Source organism: Cololabis saira, chromosome 12 (genome assembly GCF_033807715.1).
Source record: "Cololabis saira isolate AMF1-May2022 chromosome 12, fColSai1.1, whole genome shotgun sequence".
Taxonomy (NCBI): Eukaryota; Metazoa; Chordata; class Actinopteri; order Beloniformes; family Belonidae; genus Cololabis; species Cololabis saira.
Genome location: NC_084598.1, coordinates 28,762,257 through 28,784,554, shown reverse-complemented (window position 1 = coordinate 28,784,554; position 22,298 = coordinate 28,762,257). Strand labels below are relative to the sequence as shown.

The window sequence follows — 22,298 nt, the reverse complement described above, 5'->3', positions numbered from 1 at the left end:
TTGTTGAAATGAGAGACCTTTCATTTGGATGTATTTCATTGTATGTATTTCATTTGGGACTATCAAATATTGACCAATCAGAACGAGCGGCGGGGCTAATTTGCACCAATTATGTCCAAGGACTCAAAACCGAGTCCGATGACACCACCCACGAGTCTTTATGTCAAACCATTCAAAAGTTATGGCAGAGAATAGGGACTATCAAATATCGACCAATCAGAAAAAGGGGTGGGGCTAATTCATGCCAATGAAGGCCAAATACTCAAAACCGAGTTCGATGACACCACCCACGAGTCTTTATGTCAAACCATTCAAAAGTTATGGCAGAGAATAGGGACTATCAAATATTGACCAATCAGAAGAAGGGGCAGGGCTAATTAAGGCCAATGAGGGTCAAGTACTCGATACCGAGTCTGATGACACCACCCACGAGTCTTTATGTCAAACCATTCAAAAGTTATGGCAGAGAATAGGGACTATCAAATATTGACCAATCAGAAGAAGCGGAGGGGCTAATTTGCACCAATTATGTTCAAGGACTCAAAACCGAGTCAGATGACACCACCCATAACTCTTTATATCACACCATTCAAAAGTTATGGCAGAAAGTAGGAACTATCAAATATGGACCAATCAGATGAAGGGGGGCGCGCTTTTTGGTATCTATCGTCGCCACGGTAACGCTTTTGACTCAGAAAAGTAATGCACGTTGTCGCAGGATGGAGACGCACATTTTGATGTATAACACACCTGGGTGCACGTTACGGTTCGGGCTCTGAAGCGGCTGAAGAAATGGCATAAATTTCGCCAAAATGACACGATTAATTCAAAATTGCCGACTTCCTGTTCGGTTTCGACAATGGCGCCAATAGACTTTTCTTTAAGTTACGGCATGATATAGGTGTGTACCGATTTTCGTGCATGTTCGCAAACCGTATTGTGGGGCTTGAGGCACAAAGTTTTCTAGGGGGCGCTGTTGAGCCATTTTGCCACGCCCATTAATGCAAACCATTAAATATTACATTTTTCACCAGGCCTGGCTTGCGTGCAAAATTTGGTGACTTTTGGGGCACGTTTAGGGGGGCAAAAAGGCCCTCCTTTCGTCGGAAAAATAAAAAGGAAAAGGAAAAAAAAAAGGAAAATTCCTACAGATACAATAGGGCCTTCGCACAGTGCTCGGGCCCTAATAATTATCATTTAAGGTCTTGTATTCCTGGAAATAGACTAATAGCGTTGCCCCCACCCATCAAAGTTCAAAGGTTCTTCCTTTTGACTACATGTAATGAATTGTGGTTGAAAACAAGCTCAAAATTATGTTGAAAATAAAAGGAAAAACTTGAATATTGCGAGAAATGTATCATTAGGAAACAAAGAAGCTGAAATATATCATTGATAAAAGCTCACAGCAGTGCTCAAGGCTATTGTATGCATTCTGTCATGAATAAATTATTGTTTGAATAACCGAAATATACAATATTAACAAGACGCAATACACAGCTCGTCTGAATTGTGACTTTAAACTGCTCTACTAAGAATGCGAATACTTTTGAACTGGAATATGTTTCAGTCCTTGATGAAGGAAGTAAGTTGCCCACTATGCAAAGAAAACTCAGACCAACAGTATATGTCTTAATATATTAAATCAAGACATTATTTATTTAACAAAAGCTAAAAAAAAAAGAAGCAGTGTGTGGGGAAGAAAGGTAGTCTGCACCCCATTATTCAACAGTATGTATCACTTTCAGCAGTAATAACTTTGAAGAACTGTTTTCTTTATGAAACTGAGTCTCACTTATTTAAAGAAGACTCTGGGCTCACTCTTTTTTAGAGCATTGCTTTATTTCAAAAAGGCTTTTTGGTCATTTTTATTTTCTTGGTGAGCAAACTTCAACTGTTTGAACACAATTGGCCTCAGAGTTCACTAATATTTTGGTCGGCTGTGTTTATGGTCAACTCAATGACTGCAAGGTGTCATCTGTTACTGGTTTATCTATGGTTGTATTTAGCTAAACTAGCTAAGACCCAGTAACATTAAAATAATATATTTTTATTAGGTCCTGATGTATAAAACCTTGGAATTAAAATAGGGACTATTTTATTGCTGACTCTCCTTAATCTGATTGGCTAACGCACCGCATGTGGGGGGGTGTGACTTGTGAAGATCAAACATCTAATTATATCGGCTGAATATCAACACGCCTTGCGATGGACTGACGATCTGTCAAAGATGTACCTGAAAAAAACCTGGGACAAGCTCCAGCAGATATAACCCTAAATGGGAATAAGTGCTTATAAGGTGCGATCCATTACCAGGAACGACTCTGCAAAAGAGGTCTTCACGGGGGAACCTCTACAGGGCGAAAAACCTTCCTGCAGTGGAGAGGTACTCAGATTGGCCCGACAGGAACTAGCTGTTGAGGGGTCTCTGCTGATCAGGATTTCTACGCTAATGTAGAAACCCAGCGGGCGGGTCTTTTAATCTCAGTTGCTACCTCTGCAGTGTTGTTAAAAAAACGCAAACAAAACCACAAGTAGGCTCCGTGGTTTCCTTGTTTTATATTCTCCATCTTCTTTTGCGGCATTCTTATTTTTTATTTAATCGCGAGCAGCAAAAAAATTTGCATTAACGCCATCACGTGGTCAGCAGTGTTATTTGTTCACTCAGTGGTTCTTGTGTGGCACTATAGCATAATGGAGAGAGCCCTGTTACAGGTTCCTATCTGGCAGGTTGACCCTGATTGTCCACTAATGGAGAAGAAACCTATAGATAATGGATGATGCAATGGACTTTCAACACATCTCTGAGAATATTCAACTTATTTAATTTTTTTTTTTTTTTATCAAAAAAATTCTAAACCTTTCCAAGAAAAAAACATTTGATTAGTAGTCGTCATTGTGGCAATCTTATTTGTTTTCATTTCGGGGAGCTAAAATGCAGCACTTGTATGATCCCTGCCAAATGCTTTTAAGTGGAGATGTAAAAACACAATGAGCTTGGAGTTTTGGCATCGACACTTTTGCATTAAATTATTTATGTTTTGGTAAGTAGTTGTGTAATGGTGCAGGAATGTTCGGGGGATTCTGTTTTCAGACTGCTGTATATAACCTATTACCTATTTGATACCTATTTGACATTCAATGATCAAGATTACTGTATTGTTTCAATAAAATTGCTCTTTCTTAAAACAATGATACACTTTTGGGATTGCATTATATTACTCATTATATCAAAATTTCAATTGTGCAACAGCAAAACCACTATACAATAACAAAAGCACATTTTTCAAATGGAGAATATTGACCTACAGCTGGAATAGGGCCAGCGTTATGAAGGTTAGCTGTAACCATGCTGCCAAAGAACATCCACCCCTCTCTCTTTGCTCTGTGACTCAACTCACTCATTCACACATAGAGTAAGCGCCCCTGCCTCAGGCTGTTCAGGCCCTCAGAGAGAGGTAGGGTAAAAGGTGGTTAACTTCACATGAACTCGCTTTGGGAATGGTTCCCCTCATCACCAGTGCTCTCCCACACAACCAATCACTACTATTAAAAAAAAGAACAAACAACACCTCAAATTCTGAATAAGTGACAGAAGGCAACGACGCAAACCTCTCACCTTGTGATTGATTTTCAAAACAAAGACGCTTTGGAAGTCTAGAGGCACATTGCACCGTGCACCATGCACACATGTAATGTCACATCATGCTGAATACTAATGCTCAGTTACTCTGGGTTCTAACTATGGATATCGCACTCAAAAGTGAAGTGAGGGCTGTACAACACAACGCTTTCCCGAAACAGGCTCCTCTCTGCTTCATTCTCTTGCACTAAATTGCTTTGCATAGATAACTATGAAGCCAGTTTCTGCCAGTCATTGTGAGTAAATTTTGTAGAAGTGCAGATTTGAATAGCTCATCAAAGCGTTTTGTTTTTTTTCCAAAATAAAAACTGTCAAAGTCATTCAAGTGTCGGTGTTTGCTGCTTTAAGTAGGGCAAAATATGAGATGCAGAATTTTTGTGTCGATCCTAATTCCATAGTGAATAACAGGATTTAGTGATAAATGGTGCTAATTGCCATATATGCTAAAATGGGTGCCAACATGCTTTTGGCACCTAAAAAAAAAAAGTATGTGCACAAATAAATACACACGGTGACAATCACAAGCCCACACATACATGAAAGCTCATTATTTTTGGTCTCAGCTGTGAGGAGGGGCTGCTGATTTTTAGCTAGGTAAGATGAAAGATTACTCATTCCTCAAAATACTGCACCCATAAAACAAAGCCCCCATTCATCTTGTTTGCAGATTCAGGCTCTGACGTTCTGATAAGCACTTGTATTTAAGCCCTATACAGGTAAATGAGATCTCTCATTAAAACCAAGATCAATGACAACCTTCCCTTGCTACAACTAGTGTAATCTCTATTAGGGACACAGTTGAGATACTCTTTAAAATGAATGACTCCACATTCGACTGCTAGATCGTGGTTGTCTGTCACAGACAGAATCTGGTTTATTCTTTTGCAAAAGGATTCAGTGCCTGGGGAAAAATAAATAGTTTACTTTGCATAAGTGAAATAATGATAATTTGTTGCTTTGACCTGGCAGAAAAAAACACAACAATTTGAACCAACCCAAACATTTGTAAAAATGTTGGGAAAGCACTTTGACTTAAAACCTTTTTTGTTTGTCGATCATTCTTATCCAAATACCAAGGTGCCATCACAAAATTGTGCAAAGAACAGTTCATTGGATGCATGCAACATTAAAAAAGTGCTGATTTAAGAGCCTTACCTGCTAGACCCTCCACCAATGACAGCAGCACTACAAGTTTCCATAGCAACTCCATTTTAATGGTCTCAGGTCAGCACATGCTCAAATCCAATCACAGGTGTGGAGTTTTGTCCTTTCTAGTAGTTGCACTGTAATTCTGTCAAGTAAAAAGAAAAACAGTTGGGAAGCATTAAATATTTAGAACCTCTGGTCACTGGTTTCATAAACTGGACAACTTTAACAAGAACGGTAACTTTCCTTGTGTCAAGCCAATGAAACAAAACAAATCCCATTAATATCCTGGAAACCAAAATAATCTTGGCTGACAGAATTTGCTCTTTATGAACAATTCAGTTGACATTGAACAGCATTTCTACTCTGTATACATTCTGTACTGTACAGTTTGCTTAAATATTGATAATATTCCAGAATACGGATCATGCCAGCAAGAGAAACAAAGGCAGTAGTTGCTTGTACTCAAACCTGCTGAGACAAAACAAAACGCAGGCTGGTTGTCAGGCACAGCCTTACCATGTAATAAAGCATGGTCCTGGCTCCTTGAATTCATCTGAGCTGGTGGGATTATGTATTTCTGACATAAAGAGCTGACTCTACGCAGTGGAAAACCATTTTCTGTCCCCCCAGAGACTCAATTGATTTTCTCAAGGACTGAACTATAATTCATCTTTCCTTCTACTCAAAAAAGGCTCCCAAGAATGTTGTGAAATGGTAATGAGACGTACTCCCAACATACCTGATAAACAGGAATGTGTTTATTTGTCTACATACTCTTACACCCCCAACATGTTGATAGCCTTGATCCTTTCTGATAATGCTGCAGATAAATGTTTGCTTATGGGAGGCTGGTTATGGAGTGAAAAAGGATGGAGAGGAAATTAGGCATTGTATTCACTCAAACTGACTATCCTTGGTACATTTAACTGACTGATGGTGCAGCTTCCTCTGACTACACACCATCAGCATGCTGAAATAAATGAGATAAAGAAATTAATAGGAGCACCCAGTATAAGTCTATCAAGTTGCAAGTGCCAAAAAACAGCAGACAACTGAAAGATTACATGTTCATAGTTTCTCATCTATCTGCACACCTCCTATCTTTGCACCACAGACGGTCGCGACGGAGCATACTGATGCTTATGTGAATACATCAGCTGTATCCCTGACACGTTTGCCTACTCTACTCTTCCTTCTGCATGAGCTGAAGCATTAAAGCATCACTTTTAGCAGATATATCTTACTTTGAAAACAAGATTTTGAGTGCCGTCTTATTTCCAGCTTATCTTGTACTTATTACGATCCAAATGTCACCAGTTACTGTTGGCTTTTAATAGTAAAACAGAGACTTCAAATCCCCTCTTGTGCTCCTGAATATTTTTAGGATTGCTCACCTTTTAGGGGATAATTGTTTGAAATTCACTGAATAAATTACTCCGTAAACCCTCTCTAAGAAGAAAAAAGAGATGCAAAGCTTCATTTTCCAACTGCAGATATACACAATGTTGTATCAATATCTGCATGAGATCTAACATTTATAAGCATAGTAATTAAGACAAGTTAATAAGTTTTAATTTGACTGCAGTAAATATGTATGTTACCCCAGGCAGCGGTATGAACCGTCTTTAGAATCCGTTACGCACTCTTGTGAAAAATGTTCCCAAAATCTTTTAATGTAATTGTTTTGTCAGCCATGTAAATGTTTTACAGTCTGGTCATCAAATATTCATTTATCCACCTTTAACTACTGTTCTCACATTCTGATGGCACCCTGTTCATAACAGCTGGCATCTGTTGGCCTCTAACAGCAATCCCTTGATCTCTATTATTCTGTAAGCCTTGAGACACAAGACATCAGACAACAGGGTTGGAGGCCGAGGGGGGCGAGGGGGGTTGGGGTGGTAAAGGAAGTCCTTTTGATCCAAAGCAGCTTAGTGCTGAGATAATGGCAAGGGGAGTGAGGGAGTGTCTACACCAGCATTTGACTTCCCATTCAATACAAATGAATTACCCTTGTGGCCTTAAGTGGTGGTGACAAGGCCAATGACTCACTTTCATCACAAATTGATTGTCTCAATTCTTTGCTGTATGAGATGAAAGTTAATGATAGGACTGGCTTTCAAACTTTGCCTTTCAAGTTTCAACCTCTTTTATGTCCCTGAAACAACCAATGGTTGGAAAAAAAATAGAATATGATCAAGGCTGAAATTATTGGCCTCTAAGCACCATTTCCTGCCCCAAATGTGCACAAACGCAGTTGTATTTAAATGTAGTAGATGCCATTAGTGAAAACGGAGAAAAAGACTGGAGTAGCCATCATCCACAACAAGAGAAGACCGCCTGCCTTGTATCATGTTTGTAAATCCTCCATGTGCCATGTGTTTTTAACATTACTGCTAAACTAAAAAAAAAAATATCTGTAGTAATCAAAACCAGAAGAAAATGTGTTTACCTGGGGAAGAGGGCATTTTAGACTTTTAGACTTTAGACGTAATGAAAATACTCGAGGGAGTTGAAACATGCTGTATTCATCCCAAGAATGGCAACTTTGTTTCAAGAATTTCACTTAAGAAACTGGATGAGGGCAGCGACTCAACTTTCTTTGTAGTTGAAGAATAAATAAATAATGGAATGAGAAATTACATTTGCCATAAAACATAAATAAAAAAGGCAATTTGAAGATGATGTGCCAAAAATGAAAGCTGCACACAGAACTCTTAAATGTGAACTCTTAAAGAGCTCTTTATGGCTTATTTAATTCTGTGTTATCATTATTGTTATTGGCAGAGGTCTGATCATAAGGAAAAAGCAAGGCTCAAGTGCAGTGCTAAACATCGAATACCGGGGATGCCTAAATCACGTTTATTTGTCCCGAGTCCAAGTCCAAGTCATTTGGTATCCACTGATACTGAGTCCCTATCTGATACTTTGGCAGTCCATAAAAAACAAAAACAACCAATTCCCAAACTGCAAACAGCAGAAGCTGCTGTAGTACTGTATTCGCTGCCCAATTTGAAATATTCTGCAGATGTTTCTAAAATTCAGTGATTATGTCTGCTTTATGTTTACGTCAGCAAGTGTTGCCAAGTCCACAGCAAGGAAAGTAGCTATTGGCTTTACAATTTGTATATAATTGTGATAGCTGCTGTAGGAGAGAGGAATAAGTCGTGGGAGAAATAAAAAAGGAAATAAAAAAACACTCAATATGTCTAGCCCTATGTATGATTTTTTTTTTTTTTTTTTATGTCACAATTTCAACCCTCCTCCTTTGTTCCGACTACAGGCCAGTGCAGCACCGTTGAATATTAACTCTAATTATCACATCGATTTGAATTAAATATGAATAATTACTATTATTTAAGATTTATGCTGGGCCAGTGCAAGATCAGCCAGCTTTGGTTTCGCACATGCGTGATTCATTTGCGATCTAGACACGGAGAGGTGAATGTCTCCTGCTGTGACTGCAGCTGCGAGTGGCTGCTGCAGGACTGAGGCCGCTGAGAGCACTTTGGCAGGACGGGATGCTCCTGAGTGAGAACGGTTCAAGTCTTAAAGTCAATGTCTACAAAAGTCTTCAATCACACCTGAAAAAAGTTGCTTTTTTTTAAAATAAGTCACTGGAAGGGTCTGAAAACATGGCGACAAAGTCACTGAGTTGTCAATACTGATATGAGCTCATGGGCTACAACTACTAGGTTGAGGGTTATGCCTCCTCCCCGCCTCACATAAACTGTAATTCCTAATGGTGAAACTTATTGATAGGCAATAAATAAATAAATAATGTATATATTTATTAATTAAATAATACATTTTCATGAAAAAAATGAAGAAAAAAATCTGTTAATTTACACTTGATCCCCATCATTTGTAAATCATATGACCGGGCCTGATTTTTCTGATCAACTACAATTTCATCCAACAGCAAACATTTTATGTGCTACTCTGCCTTGCTTCATACTTGAGGTTAGGGCTTCAACTACAGTAATGACGATTAGTCACCGACTATTGAAACAATTGGTTAACTAATCTGAATATGAATCTCATAATTATCAAATGGCTCTCAGCTTTTACATTTTGCATGAAGTTGTTTTAAGTGATGTGCTAATTAACAATAAAAGACAAGAAAGATGGACACTTCATTCAAAAATACATCTTTCAATGAACTTTGCTGCCAGTTGCTGTGGTGTTGCCTTATTGTTTACCTGGGTATGTACTATATTGCATGTGCAACTCTCACCAGAGACAAGGACGGAAGCCTCACTATTTAAAAACATGTGGTGACGATTAGGGCTGGGCGATATATCGAGTATACTCGATGTATCGCAGCTTCTACTCTGTGCGATGTACAAAATGACTATATCGTGAATATTCGAGTATACATTGTCACACATCTGCTTTTAGCTGCGGGCATTAAATTACAGGCTTTTCTCACTCTTTCTCGTCTCTCCTTCTCAGAGAGATAAAACAAGCGCACCCAGTTACATACATCAGTCACATACTGTCGTGCGTGCATTGTCATAGGCCCACGACCAGCAGCAGGTGTTGGCGCTGCTGTCCGGGACCGCCGGTGAGTTCCACCTAACTTTTCCAAACTCGGCTTGTTTGCGCCGTGAGTTCATCCGCGAGGTTGCTACGCGCGACGGACTCTTTTCAAAGCAAACTGGGACGGTTTAGTAAAGACCGGAGGGGATGTTTTCTCCTCGCACGCAGCTCCAACTATGCCGCTCAGTGCGCACACGCGTCCACGCGCAGTGCGCCGCCGAGCCTCTCTCTTCCAGAGCTGAGATCACCTAGTTTTGCTTAAATGTGGCCACATGAAATCATTCACTATCATCGAAACAAAATCAAACAAGACTATATGACGTCATATTTCTAAAAGTAAGTGAAAGTGATGCAAAGTAAAGGAGGAGAGGATGAAACATTGCAGTCCCTACACCTACAATTAGGTTAGGGTTAATAAAAGGACCTGTAAGGGGCCCCTCCTGCTCGAGAGCAGCTCATCCAGGTAAAACTGGGTAAAACCGGGACCAGAACATGTTCTTAGCAGATGTTCTTCGGACGGGGAGTCAGAGAGATGCAACGTTCACTTTCTGTTTTGAAATGACAATTTTTATGTTTGTGCCACTCACTGCTTTGCAGACCACGTCAGAGGTAAAATTGATGACATTAGATCCAGTCTTTTATCTCAACAGATTTTAACTCTTAACACACCTGGATCAGTGCTTTTATCTGAGGAAACACTGGAGAGTTTTGTCTTGGTTGATGCAGGGACATTTGGTCGAGTTCTCTCCAAGGTAAAGCCCACAACCTGCCTTTTAGACCTCATCCCCACACCGTTTTTTAAAACACTATGGATTATTTGAGGAACAGCTCCTGTATTTGGTCAACTGCTCTCTTCAGACAGGTGTCTTCCCCGCCGCCTTTAAAACGGCAGTGGTGAAGCCCCTTCTGAAGAAAAGTGGCTTAGACCCCAATGTTTTAAATAACTACCGGCCTGTATCCAACCTACCGTTTTTAAGTAAAATTTTAGAAAAACTTGTTTTTAATCAAGTAAATTAATTAATAAACTCAAAACAGATTTTAGAGGCTCGTCAGTCCGGTTTTAGGATGAACCACAGTACAGAGACAGCACTTTTAAAGATTTTAAATGACATCAGGTGTAATTTAGATAACCAAAAATTCACAGTCTTGGTTCTGCTGGATCTAACCGCCGCCTTCGATACAGTAGACCATCACATTTTATTAAATAGACTGAGGAACCTGGTCGGCCTCTCTGGTACTGTTCTTAAATGGTTCACGTCCTACCTCACTGATCGAAGTTTCTTCGTAAGTATGGATACATGTTCCTCAGGAGACTAGAAGATAAAGTGTGGGGTTCCCCAAGGGTCAATTTTAGGTTCAACTCTTTTTAATCTGTACATGCTGCCCCTTGGGGACGTCATCAGGAGACACGGCATCAGCTTCCATAGTCACGCTGACGACACACAACTGTACATCGCCGTGTCTCCTGATGACACTGGGCCAATTGATGCCCTTTTTAACTGTATTTTAGACATCAAGTCATGGATGGTAGTTAACTTCCTACAGCTCAACCAGGGCAAAACGGAGGTCTTACTCATCAGTCCTGAAGGCCAGAGAGAGAAACTTTTACCAAAGTTACAGGATTTTAAACCCTCAAAATCAGTTAAAAATCTGGGCGTGATTTTTGACTCTGAGCTCACTTTTATTCCACATCTTAAAAACTTAACAAAGATAGGTTTTTACCATCTTAAGAACATAGCCAGAGTCTGCCCATTTCTCTCTCAGGCTAGTACGGAGGTGCTAATGCATGCTTTTATCTCACGTCGTTTAGATTATTGCAACGCCCTGCTCTGTGGTCTTCCTAAAAAGAACATGTTTGCCTACAATTATTACAGAATTCAGCCGCACGCGTGCTGACGAGGACCAGAGGGCGGGAGCACATTACACCTGTTTTAAAAATCGCTGCACTGTCTCCCCGTGCGCTTCAGGATCGATTTCAAGGTTCTTTTACTAGTTTTTAAGTGTCTTAAAGGAGCATGAGGCTCCTTTTAAGAAATGAGAGTACTGCAGCCAACAGCGAAGCCGGCATGGGAGAACGGGGAGAACGCGCATGCAGCGTCATGTGACGTCACATCCGCAGGACAGCGCGGGAAATTCCGGCCCGGAATTGCAGCACATTTTGCAGCACACAGCCTGTTCAAGGCAACGGAGAGATACACTAGAGGGCTCATTCTTTTGGTTTGGAACGCTTCATCTGACATTATTACTAGAAAACTTAAAACGTATGCAACATTTTTTTCATAAATCCTGCCTCAATCCTGCCTCATGCTCCTTTAATGGTCTTGGGCCTTCTTATTTGTCTGCACTACTATCGACCCTCGCCGACCCTGAGGTCCTCCGGTGGTGGCCTTTTAAAGATACCAAGAGTTAGAACCAGGACACACAGGGAGGCGGCATTCAGTTATTATGGTCCCCGATGGTCAAGACCCATCTCTTTAATCAGGCTTTTAACTGACTCATTTAACTCTTTTAAATTTTTTATGCTCACCCCTATTTTTATTGGATCTTACTACTCTGTTTTATATTAATCTTTAGTTTATCCTGTTTTATCATATTTTATTTTCATTTTCTTATCTCAATGTTATATCTAAATGTTTTAGTCGTTATTTATGGTCTATTTTATACATTCTACTGTCTTATTCTTTTAGTTTTTAATGGCTTGCTTTCTAGAAATACTTTTAGGATTTTATGTTATGTTATGCTTTTTAAACTCTTTTAGTTTATCTTATCCTGCTTTCTTGTAGCTTTAAGCTCCAGTGTTTCCTCATGGGGAGCCTCCATGGGAGTGACTCTGGCCTGCAGGGGGGGTCGTCATGGGGGTCGTTCTGGCCTGGATGGTTGTGGAGCTCTGCACCACGGTTTTACCGCTGTGGTGTGGACTCCTCTTTCCGTCCGGGCCCGGGATGGTCTCTGTAGAGGCCTCCCTTGTAGCTGCGGGTTATGAGACCTCCTGGCGTGGACGGCTCCCTGTTACCATTTCCTCACCTGGATCCTCTGTGCTTAGCCATGTCTACACCGTGTGTCTGCATGTGTGTCTGTGTGTGTAACTTGGGTGAATTGTGGTGTGCTTGTGTCTGTCTGTGTGTGTGCGGGGAGGGGGAGGGGGGCAGGGCATTAATACGTTTTATGTTTATTTGTTTTATGTAAAGCACTTTGTGTTGCATTTTATGTATGAAAGGTGCTTTATAAATAAAGTTTGATTTGATTTGATTAGTAACTGTTTAATAAATACAGTTTTGGTAAATTTGACTGAGTTGTGATTTCCCCCTTTTTGCATGAAAGTTTAAAATTAGCATATATTAATGCAGTGTGAACAAGAATGTTTTAATGTAGACATATAGAATCATCATACTGGTGTGATTGTATGCATAAAAGTGTTAATTCAAGGCTAAGGCAGAATATATAGATATATATCGTGTATCATGACAAGGCCTAAAAATATCGAGGTATTAATATTGTGTATCATGACATGGCCTAAAAATATCGAGATATTAATAAAAGGCCATATCGCCCAGCTCTAGTGACGATAGTGTCTGAATGCTGCTGCATGCGCAATTCTCGGCAGAGATAGGAAGGAAAGTAATAATGCCTCACTTATTTTTGCCGACAATAGTCATCAATTGAATTCATTGGGGACTATTTTTTGATCAATTTTTGTTGCACCCCTAGAGGTTTTACTTTTCTGTACAAAATTATGCTAATTTTGCACCGTTCATTTTCTCAGGATGTTGGCTATTCTTTTTTGATCTCGCTAGTGACCTGACAGGTTACTTGCCACAAATTGAGCCAATTCATTGCACATATACGTTCTGCACATTTGACTGGCCAGTTTTATCCAATTAGTGTAGGCATTATGGTGGCAAGTTGAAAATGGATTTCAAAACAACACCACACATAAATGCATGTCAATTGTATTATTAGCAATACAAAGACTTTGCCTTGCGGCATTTTCCAATATTGTGATATGTGAGATGCATAAAATGTCAGCATGATATGCAGACTATTTGGTCATTGCAGTATGCACTGTACCTCTTAGATGTTTACTTTTTTACTTCCAATACTTTTTTTCATTAATCACTTAAGTTCAGTCTTTAAAACATCAAGAATCTGCCAAACATAATTATTGCTTAATCACAAGACTAAAAGGGATGTCATTTTGTCTATCCAAAAATCAGAAAACCATCCATCTACCCATTATCAGTATCTAATCCATCCTGTTCAGGGTCACAGACGTAATGGATTTTATCGCAGCTGTCATCTATCTGTCACAAAAAGGGGAAGTACACTTTGGACAGGTCACCAGTCAATCACAGGGCAGGCAGAAACCCAAAGATGTAAAATGACCTGCACTTCTGAAACAAGGATTCTTCACATTTGATCATCTACATCCATCTCGTACCAGGCATTTTTCCTTGAGGATAGTGACAGAGAGATGTAATTCAACAGAAAGGTTGTGGCTGTACAGATATAGAACTGAGGGTTTCATTTTTTGACTTTTAAGGAAATGCAGCTGCTTTCAAGGAAACTTTAGACTGGTAGAGACAAAACTCTGCTCTGAATTTCACTGTTCTCAAAGAGAGTGATACCTCTGGCCCTCCTTTCCTCTGACAACCCCAGCTGGAGATGATAAACCACAGATTGTAGTTCAGTCAGCTACATAAGCTGACAGTGATGGCAGCTGATATGACCCTCTCCACTACACCCCAGCTTTCAGCTGCCATCAATTTTTCAGGGCTCAAAAATGTATTAATAGAATGGTTCTCTGGGTCCCTCTGGTTGAGGAGCCCAGATGAAGATAAAATTCACACTAAATCGCATGAGCATCCCCCACGCGCACACGCGCGCACGCACACGCACACACACACGCACCCACCCCAAAAGCTCTGAATCATGAATGAGGCCAGACTCCCACACGCTACGTGAACGAGACCAGAACAGGAAAATGGCATACAACGCTGCATCTTTAATCACCTGAGCTGTTACTTCACTTGATCTGCAGACGCTAGTTGGATCAGTGTTTTTTCTGCATGTGATTCTAATCTCAAAAGCTCAGGATGCCACCGATCACTTAACTTTTATCTTTTAGTGGTGTTTGAGTTGACACTCATGGTAGGAAATGTAAAATTTCTCTTAAAGCATGTGAATGAAAGATAATGATGAATGGTCAGGGATGATAAAATCCTAATTGTAGGATATGTATTTTACAATATCTGGCTCTTTTAGACCAAACATGTAATCTTTAGGCCAAATATACTGAACGTAGTAAGCAATTATGGCAAAAATATTTTCAAAGTGTTTACCTATTTTATTTATCCTTAAGAATTTATGTCCATAAAATCAACAAACTCAAAACTTTCCTGAGCTGAACATTTAATTTGCCGGTGCGTCTCCTTTTTTATTTATTTTGCCTTCCTCACAAATGGAACGCGATGAAAGTCAAGCCAGTGCCAATATATTCCCCAGTCAAGAGTCTACCTCAAATTGTGGCACAAGACAAAGAGACTAATAGTGTTTTGATCTAAGCACACAAGCCGCAGGCATGACATAACACATGCCAGCTTCTTCATTTCTTCAGCCCGCACCAGGGGCGCTCCACCAAAGCACTCATCCCAATCTCCCTTGTGACAAGAGCAACTGAGAATGTTGAGAGTTTCTTCCTGCTTGTATGAATACTTTGAGCCCAACATGTGGGCTTGGAGACGTCATGTGGTAATAATTTACACACCTTTGCAACACTATGCATCACAATTCAGTCAGAACGGTTTTGAAAATTTTCAGAAGCATAATTAGTTATCTGGTTAAACTTGATGTAATATTCACTATGGAGACACTAAAATAAAATGCAATATGCTAAAATAAACTGGTAATTGGCTGCTACAAAATTATGTGGACATAACCTTGAAGTTAAGAAGAACGTGACCAAAATAAGTCTATTAGTGTGTGACTGATGACTTTCAAAAATATTCCAACTGCGCCTTTTAAATCGTGCTATGTTATGTTTCCTTCACAACTTGCGTTTAATATAAAGCACTTTGTACCGCCTGTTGTTGAAAATCAGGATGGATCGTGTTAATTCTGACAGAATTTTTCGAGGCACAAGTAGTTGGCAACTGCAGTGCACCTGCATTTACTGAAGTGCTCATTAAGGGTCCCATTAGGATGTAAGAACCTGCCAGTTAATACGCTCTTAAATACCCTGATTTAGGAAAAAACACTTTGCTTGAACTCAGTAGCTATCGTCATGGGAGATCAATTTAAGCTCATAATTGTAACAGCGAGTAGTAATTACTGAAAAGATGTAAGGACTCTTCCAAACAGATAAGAAATGTATCATTCAGGGAGAAACACTATTTAAAGCATTTACAAAAACTGAGGGTGCACAGGTAATGAACAAACACCCCAATAGTTGACCACAGTGCTGTACAAACTGGACAAATAAAACAATAAAATATCAACATAAATATTAAACATTAATATTGAAATTTTAATATTAATTAATTTTGCTTTGGGGATAAAGACAGTATTTTTGAGTTTGAATTAAATATTAAACTAATAAACAATCAAACATGATGCAATGAAAGAATCAAATAAAAAATTAAAATGAATAAACATACTGATAAAAGAAAGTTTTTACTTACTCAGGAATATGAGCCAATGTTAAAAAAAAAAAAAGGTTTCAGGGAGTTTTCAAATGATGGAGGATGTTTGCAGCTCTGATATTAAAAAGGTAACGTGTTCTACAGTCTGGGAGGCACCACCAAAAACGGTCCATCACTTCTGCTATTTACTTTTAATCTGGGAGTTTCCAGGGGCAACTGGTTAGTAAATAATATAGAAAATAAATAAAGTTAAAGTTGCACTCCATTCTTTAGGCGCATTATACACACAATGTGATGTTATTTTTTTCTTGTAAAATAAGCAGTGTGGTATATTCACTTGTAGTGGCCACATTGTGCTGATTTTCAGTCATTTCATTTTCATCTTTGGTACACCTAAAATGGTTTGCATTCATAATTCAAAATACTGTATTTATTTCGGAAAGACCAAGAGTCACATGACGAGGAAGATTTGGCTGAAGGGTCTTATGATTGGTCAAATTCCTGGAGGCTTCCCTACGGGCAAATCCAAACAGCTCATGTTTTTTTTCTCTTGTCTTTTTTCAAACTAGTTCTGACTTGACACTTGCCAATCATTGAAGCTGTCTTGGCATGATAATTAGTAAAATGTACCACCTTTTTGCACAAGATGTTATAAAGTGAATACATTTTTTTTCTTTCTAGCATAAGACAGCATTAAAATGTGTGACTTTGCAACAATTGTCACTGTACTAAACTGTGGTACAGGTTTGTGCTAAAATTGAGGCACACGGATGCTTTGCTTAGCACTTGAGCTTCAACCCTGCATGTTTCTACGGTCAGAACGGTACTAAATTTCAGCTCAAGTCTTTCTGTAATTCCAATAGAGCTCCGGACCCCACGTGACCCGTTTTGTTTACAGCTACATTTTGGCAGGAAAGAGAACTGCTCGGGCAAGTCAAAAGTCACAACGTAATCATGAACTTCAGAGCCCCTGAGTTTTCCACGCATTGAACCCAAAAGATAAAGAAAATGATGTTGCTAAACTTGAATGACTTGATACTACTGACCCTTACAAAGCTCATGTTTACATTTTAAAAGAATCGAAACTGCAACGGAGCTGCCAGACCTCCAATATCCCGACATCTACGACAACCTTATCAACTTTCCTTCGTCCTACTCCGGGGATTCTCTTAAATATCATAAAAGCGTGAAGGGTACAAATGGACATTATGCCCTGGATTTGTGAACAACATTCAACTTTGGACTCTGTCAGCAAAGGATTATTTTATCATTATTGGAAGGGGAAGTGGCACTTCATTCATTTAATTAACGAAGGCGCTAAATAGAAGGCACAACACCAACACAGTCAGTGCAGGCTAATGTAATCGGTATGTTAATTAGAATCAAATGTTACCATAGTTTTTCGCCAGATCAATTAGATAAATTACGTTTATTCTGAATGTCAATTTTAAGGCACCACCTCATGCATTAATTTCATATGTCTATGATAAATAGTTATCATGCAGCTGCCTATTTTCTTTTAGGTGAATCATTCACAAAAACTAAATGACCCTCATTTGAAGCCCGCTTCAGCTTTACTGCCAAAATGCCGTTGTTTACATTCTATCTAGAGTGTTGCACGCTGGGAATTCTGATGTCACGGTCCGGAGCTCTATGGCATGTTCGGCTTTGTTTATACAAAAAAAAGTACTATAAAAAGAGTTGTGAAAAAAACAAATACATTCGCTCTGTTGCCAGCCTGAAAAACAAACTCCATTCACAGAGCCTTTTATCGGCTAACTTTCCCTCATAACCAAAAACATGGAAACAAAATTAAAATGCTTCGCAACAAGTGCTAGCATATCCCCCAGGATTTTGCGCAATCCTAAATTTCTGGTTTCAAAATGACCACTGAATCTCTCCCGCTTGGGGCTCTTGTGCCTTAAAAGGTAAGTCTGTAATCGTATTCAAAAACATTTAGTGTTATACTGGGTGAAATGGTCCTTCCATCCTGAGAGTAGCCAGTGAATAATGTGTTCAGAAAAAGGAAAGAAAAAAATCCGACCTCTCTGACAGCTTTAATCCTGTAAAAACTCTGACCAATCTGTTTTTTGTGCACCGAGTGGCACGGATTGGTCAGAGGACCAGAGGATTGGCAGGGGGTAAATAACCAATCAGATGCCTACATTTTAAGTTTCAAAACTTCAGAATGCCACTTTTGGTGTTAGAAGTAAATAAGTTTGGTTTCCTACTCTCTTATCCACTTCTTTCATCGCTTGAGATGTCCCTGAAGACATCTGGCCCATTGACATCAAAACACAAAATTAAGATATTTGTATCTTTTAAATGCATTTTTTTTTCTCCAAGGCAAGGCCCGTTTTGAGTGCAATCTTCTGTCTTTTCCTCTGCCAAAAATATCACACAAACACTAACAATCCCATGTTTATGATGTCTGACTACGACATGGATAATGGGCAAAGAAACAACCTTTTTCTTTTAATTACGGATGCACTCTCCAAGTAATCATTCTAGTCATGTTTACAATTACATGTTTTCCTCATTTACCCTGTGTTCACACACTAATTAAAATCATGTTTACATTTAGTATTAAAATTCAATTTCAACACAGCTGCAAACAGAAATGTTTGTTAGTATTTGCTTGATGTATTTGTTGCAACACAAAATCTAAAAGAACATATCCATTTCTGAGTTTCTTTATACCAAAGTAATCTGATTTGTATAAATACAGTTCTTTGTGGTTTTACCTTGAATTATGCAAAATAGTGCACCAGGAATTAGCACTTCAAATCAATACAGTTGATGAAGGTTGCACATCCCTGCAGATGAATGCTGTCATAAGTCTTTAATAAATATAAAAGAATGATCTACATTCTGATCAGGGATCAGAAATCTGTCTTGGATTTTAAATATTTGCAATCCATAGATGAGCAATATGCTTTGGTATTTTTACCATTACGTTCGCCATTCTATTAAAAAACTATTTCAATGAAGATTAATGTCAGCTCAGCAATTGTTGCATTATTTTTTTCATATTTTAATATAATAAGGAGGATGAACAGCAGAGAGAAAACTGAAGCGGAAACCACAAACCATGTAGGTCATCCCACTTTTTGATGCTACTGGATAAAGTAGCATAGAGCCCCAATTGTACAAAACAGAGTCGACATTATTTCCGACACAAAACAGTCTCATTCTCTGTGCAATTTCCTATCCTAAGACCAGACCAAGCTCCACTCACTGGAGTACCATGAAAATCATATTCACCCCCCACCTCTCCCTGAGCCCTGACATTATCAGAAACATGCCGGTCCATAATCCCATCCAAGGAGACGTCTGGTGACTATTCTAACAACATTAATACAAAAGGTAAGAAGTGCAGCTCCACTGCCGAATAAAGTTTAGTAGAGGGAATTCAACCATGGCTTTTGGCAGTGTGCCTGGAAGCATGCAGCTGCAGGGTTCTCTGTCAGAATGAAATAAAACGACTATGTTTACAGAAGTCTGTGTCTGTAAACAGAGGACTCCTCCTGCCTCATAGTCTCGTAACTTGAGGGGGAAATATGGCACTAAATCAGTACAATGCTGAAAAGAAACCCACTTTCAACTTTCAACTAAGCTCTCATACATATGGACATGATTTCATGAGGATGACTACTTCCAGCAGAGTCAAATGGACTTTGGACAATCTGAACCTATTAAAACAGGATGCAAATCACAGAAAGCGAGAGAAGATGAAGCTGGAGTGAATCCAATCCCCTGTTGATCACTGAGGACTATTAGCTTTCCCAGATGTTTTATTATAAAAAGACTTGGTAGGTGGATTTATGAGCTCTCACGAAAAAGCTGCACGGTCCAAATGGTCACAGCAATTAAAGGGCGCAGAGAATGGGATTATCTTTATGAAGAAATTGTGGCAAAGCTCAGATGGGAACTGAAAAAACATGACATTTTAAACCGATTAGTAGTTAAAACACAGTCATGTGTATTGGGTACCCTCTCACCATCTGCTAGAGGTTTAAAAAAAATCATTACAGCTTCTGCGATGATAGATGTATCTAAGTATTACATGTTAAACTACTTTTTCCAACACGACAATTCATTACCATGCAGGAAGAGGAAATTGCACTTTAGCTCTATTGACATATTTACACCAGGCAATTGAGCAAGGGAGGTTGCGTGTTGTACTTTACACTGATGACAGACTCAAGAGCATGTGGTTGTAAATATTTACCTGAGTATATCTCCTGCGGTATTTGCTGATATTCATCCCTTTTTGTACATCCATGTTCCGTGTACATGTTCCGCCTCCTTCAGCTGCAGTTAAGTTCGTCTCCCCAAAGTGAAGACGACTGGTGAAAACGGCCCCAAACACTAAATATCAACATGCACTCTTTCCCATCGTAAGAAATAGTTTTCAGACGCAGTTTCGCCTCTCTCTCTCTCTCTCCCTCCCTCAGGTCTCAGCCGCGGCGGAGACGGCGCTTCTCCCCGCCGTCCTGCACGCACTAACCCGAGCCCGGAGAAACGGGCTCCAGCGAGGACTCACTAGGCACAACCACAGCATTACATGTCGCCCCTTGCGGACGATATCGCTTCGTTGTAAGAAGCAGGAGGAAGTGGCCGCGGCGTAGCCGAGGTCGGTGCTCGAGTCCAGCTCGTCAACTGTGTGGTAAAGTGGCTGCACGCGCAACAGCGGCGGCGGCACGTGGGACATCAGAGGAGGATCACAGGCGGATTCATCATCATCAGCATCAGCATCATCATCATCATCATCCTAGTGCATACAAAATTCCACCAGGAGCTGCATCTTACTTTTTCTTTGAAATGATCTAAAACAGTCTCATGTCTTCGTTCCGTTGTGTGAAGGTGTTAAAAAGTCCCGCTAAAGCCTGAATTATGGTTCTGCGTTAAATCGACGCAGAGCTTACGCCGTAGGGTTACGGCGTAGTCTACGGCGTAGGTCTGCGTCGGTGTAACGCGGTACCATAAATCAGCCTTAAGCGAAACCGAATTGCCAAGAAATAACTCGCCCGGTAATTAAGTTTAGGTGAATGAGCGTATCAATTTTAGAAAGAAAATAATAATGCCAATAGTAGATAAATTACAATAAATAAGAGATAAATGAATCAGGGACTAATTGAAAAAAAAAGATTAATCATTGCATATAATGATGAGTTACTGAAACAGACTGGGGGAGCCTTTATTAATGAATTGGTAGGTAATGAGTTGATCAGTGATGCGTCCTTTGTCACCGTATGAAATCATTACTAATTATTTGGTCAATTGATAATAATTCCTCCCTCATTTTACGGAGCACCTTTACCAACAGATAACTGATAATATTACAAGACATTTGAGAGAATTTATTAATGATTCAATTCATAAGTGAATCTACCACGAATCCGTTTTTTTAATGATTTAAACACCACATGTCTGTAATAGCAAATTAGTAGCAAAAAGCATTTAACAAGTGAGTAAGTAATGAACTACTGAAAATGAATAATCAAAACCACTTTGTTTGAAAGAGCATGTGAAAATTAAGTAGGATCATCGAATGATAATGAAGGACAACTCAGAATATTCATACAACCATTTGTATTTTTTTTAAAGTTAACTGACAATACATTTTATTAATATAGTCATTTATTTATTAATTTATCATAACGTTAACTGTTGTTCTGTCATTGATTCAGCGTGTGTATCGGTGCTACATCTACCCAAGTGCCAACTATCCAACTTCCTCATTGAAGCTCACGCAGAACTAAGAATTGATGCAGTTCCTTGACTGGCCACTAGAGGCTGGCTCCAAAAGCAATCAATATCCAATGACTCCCATTTTAAAATGTCCAACTTAGAGCAGAAATAAACACATTTACAGACTCGTTCAAAATACCACTTTGCCGTCAATCATTTGATTTTTTTTGTACCACACCAGGAGAGTTTATATAAAACATTAAATTTATTTCAAATATGATTGATTGACAGTCGGCTTAGACAGTGGCAAGCAATCACCTTTCTGCAATCGTCATGCTCCCACACTTAGTCAAGCAACCACCCGTATGTTTTAACCCAGCATCTAAATGAGACTATAATTTTTATTTTGACGTTGAGTCAACATGTTAAATGGTATATTCTCCTGTAAATTTGCAGATTTCGGGCAGGGTTCAGCTAAATTTTACTGTCGTGCGGTGGCTGTGTTCCTGTCGGCTTCACACGGAGAAAAACAAAGGTTTCAAAACCGGTCTTTAGAAAACGAGCAGGCCCACGTGACTGCCAATCACCAACGTGATCCATTGTTTTATACAGTCTATGGGTCTAACACAATGGGT

At 39.4% G+C, this 22,298-nt stretch overlaps 1 protein-coding gene across 1 annotated transcript in view; it reads right to left on the bottom strand.

The window, feature by feature from the left end:
* The window catches only part of cntn3a.1 (contactin 3a, tandem duplicate 1), a 102,208-nt gene extending 81,558 nt beyond the window's left edge, over nucleotides 1-20,650 (bottom strand). Inside the window, exons 1-2 of the mRNA XM_061736430.1 lie at nucleotides 20,201-20,650; nucleotides 4,796-4,931 (exon numbers count right to left, since the gene is read on the bottom strand). Coding sequence (XP_061592414.1) covers nucleotides 4,796-4,850 — 55 coding nt within the window. The 5' untranslated portion in view covers nucleotides 4,851-4,931; nucleotides 20,201-20,650. The remainder of the gene's footprint in view (nucleotides 1-4,795; nucleotides 4,932-20,200) is intronic.
* Between the last annotated feature and the right edge of the window lie 1,648 nt (nucleotides 20,651-22,298).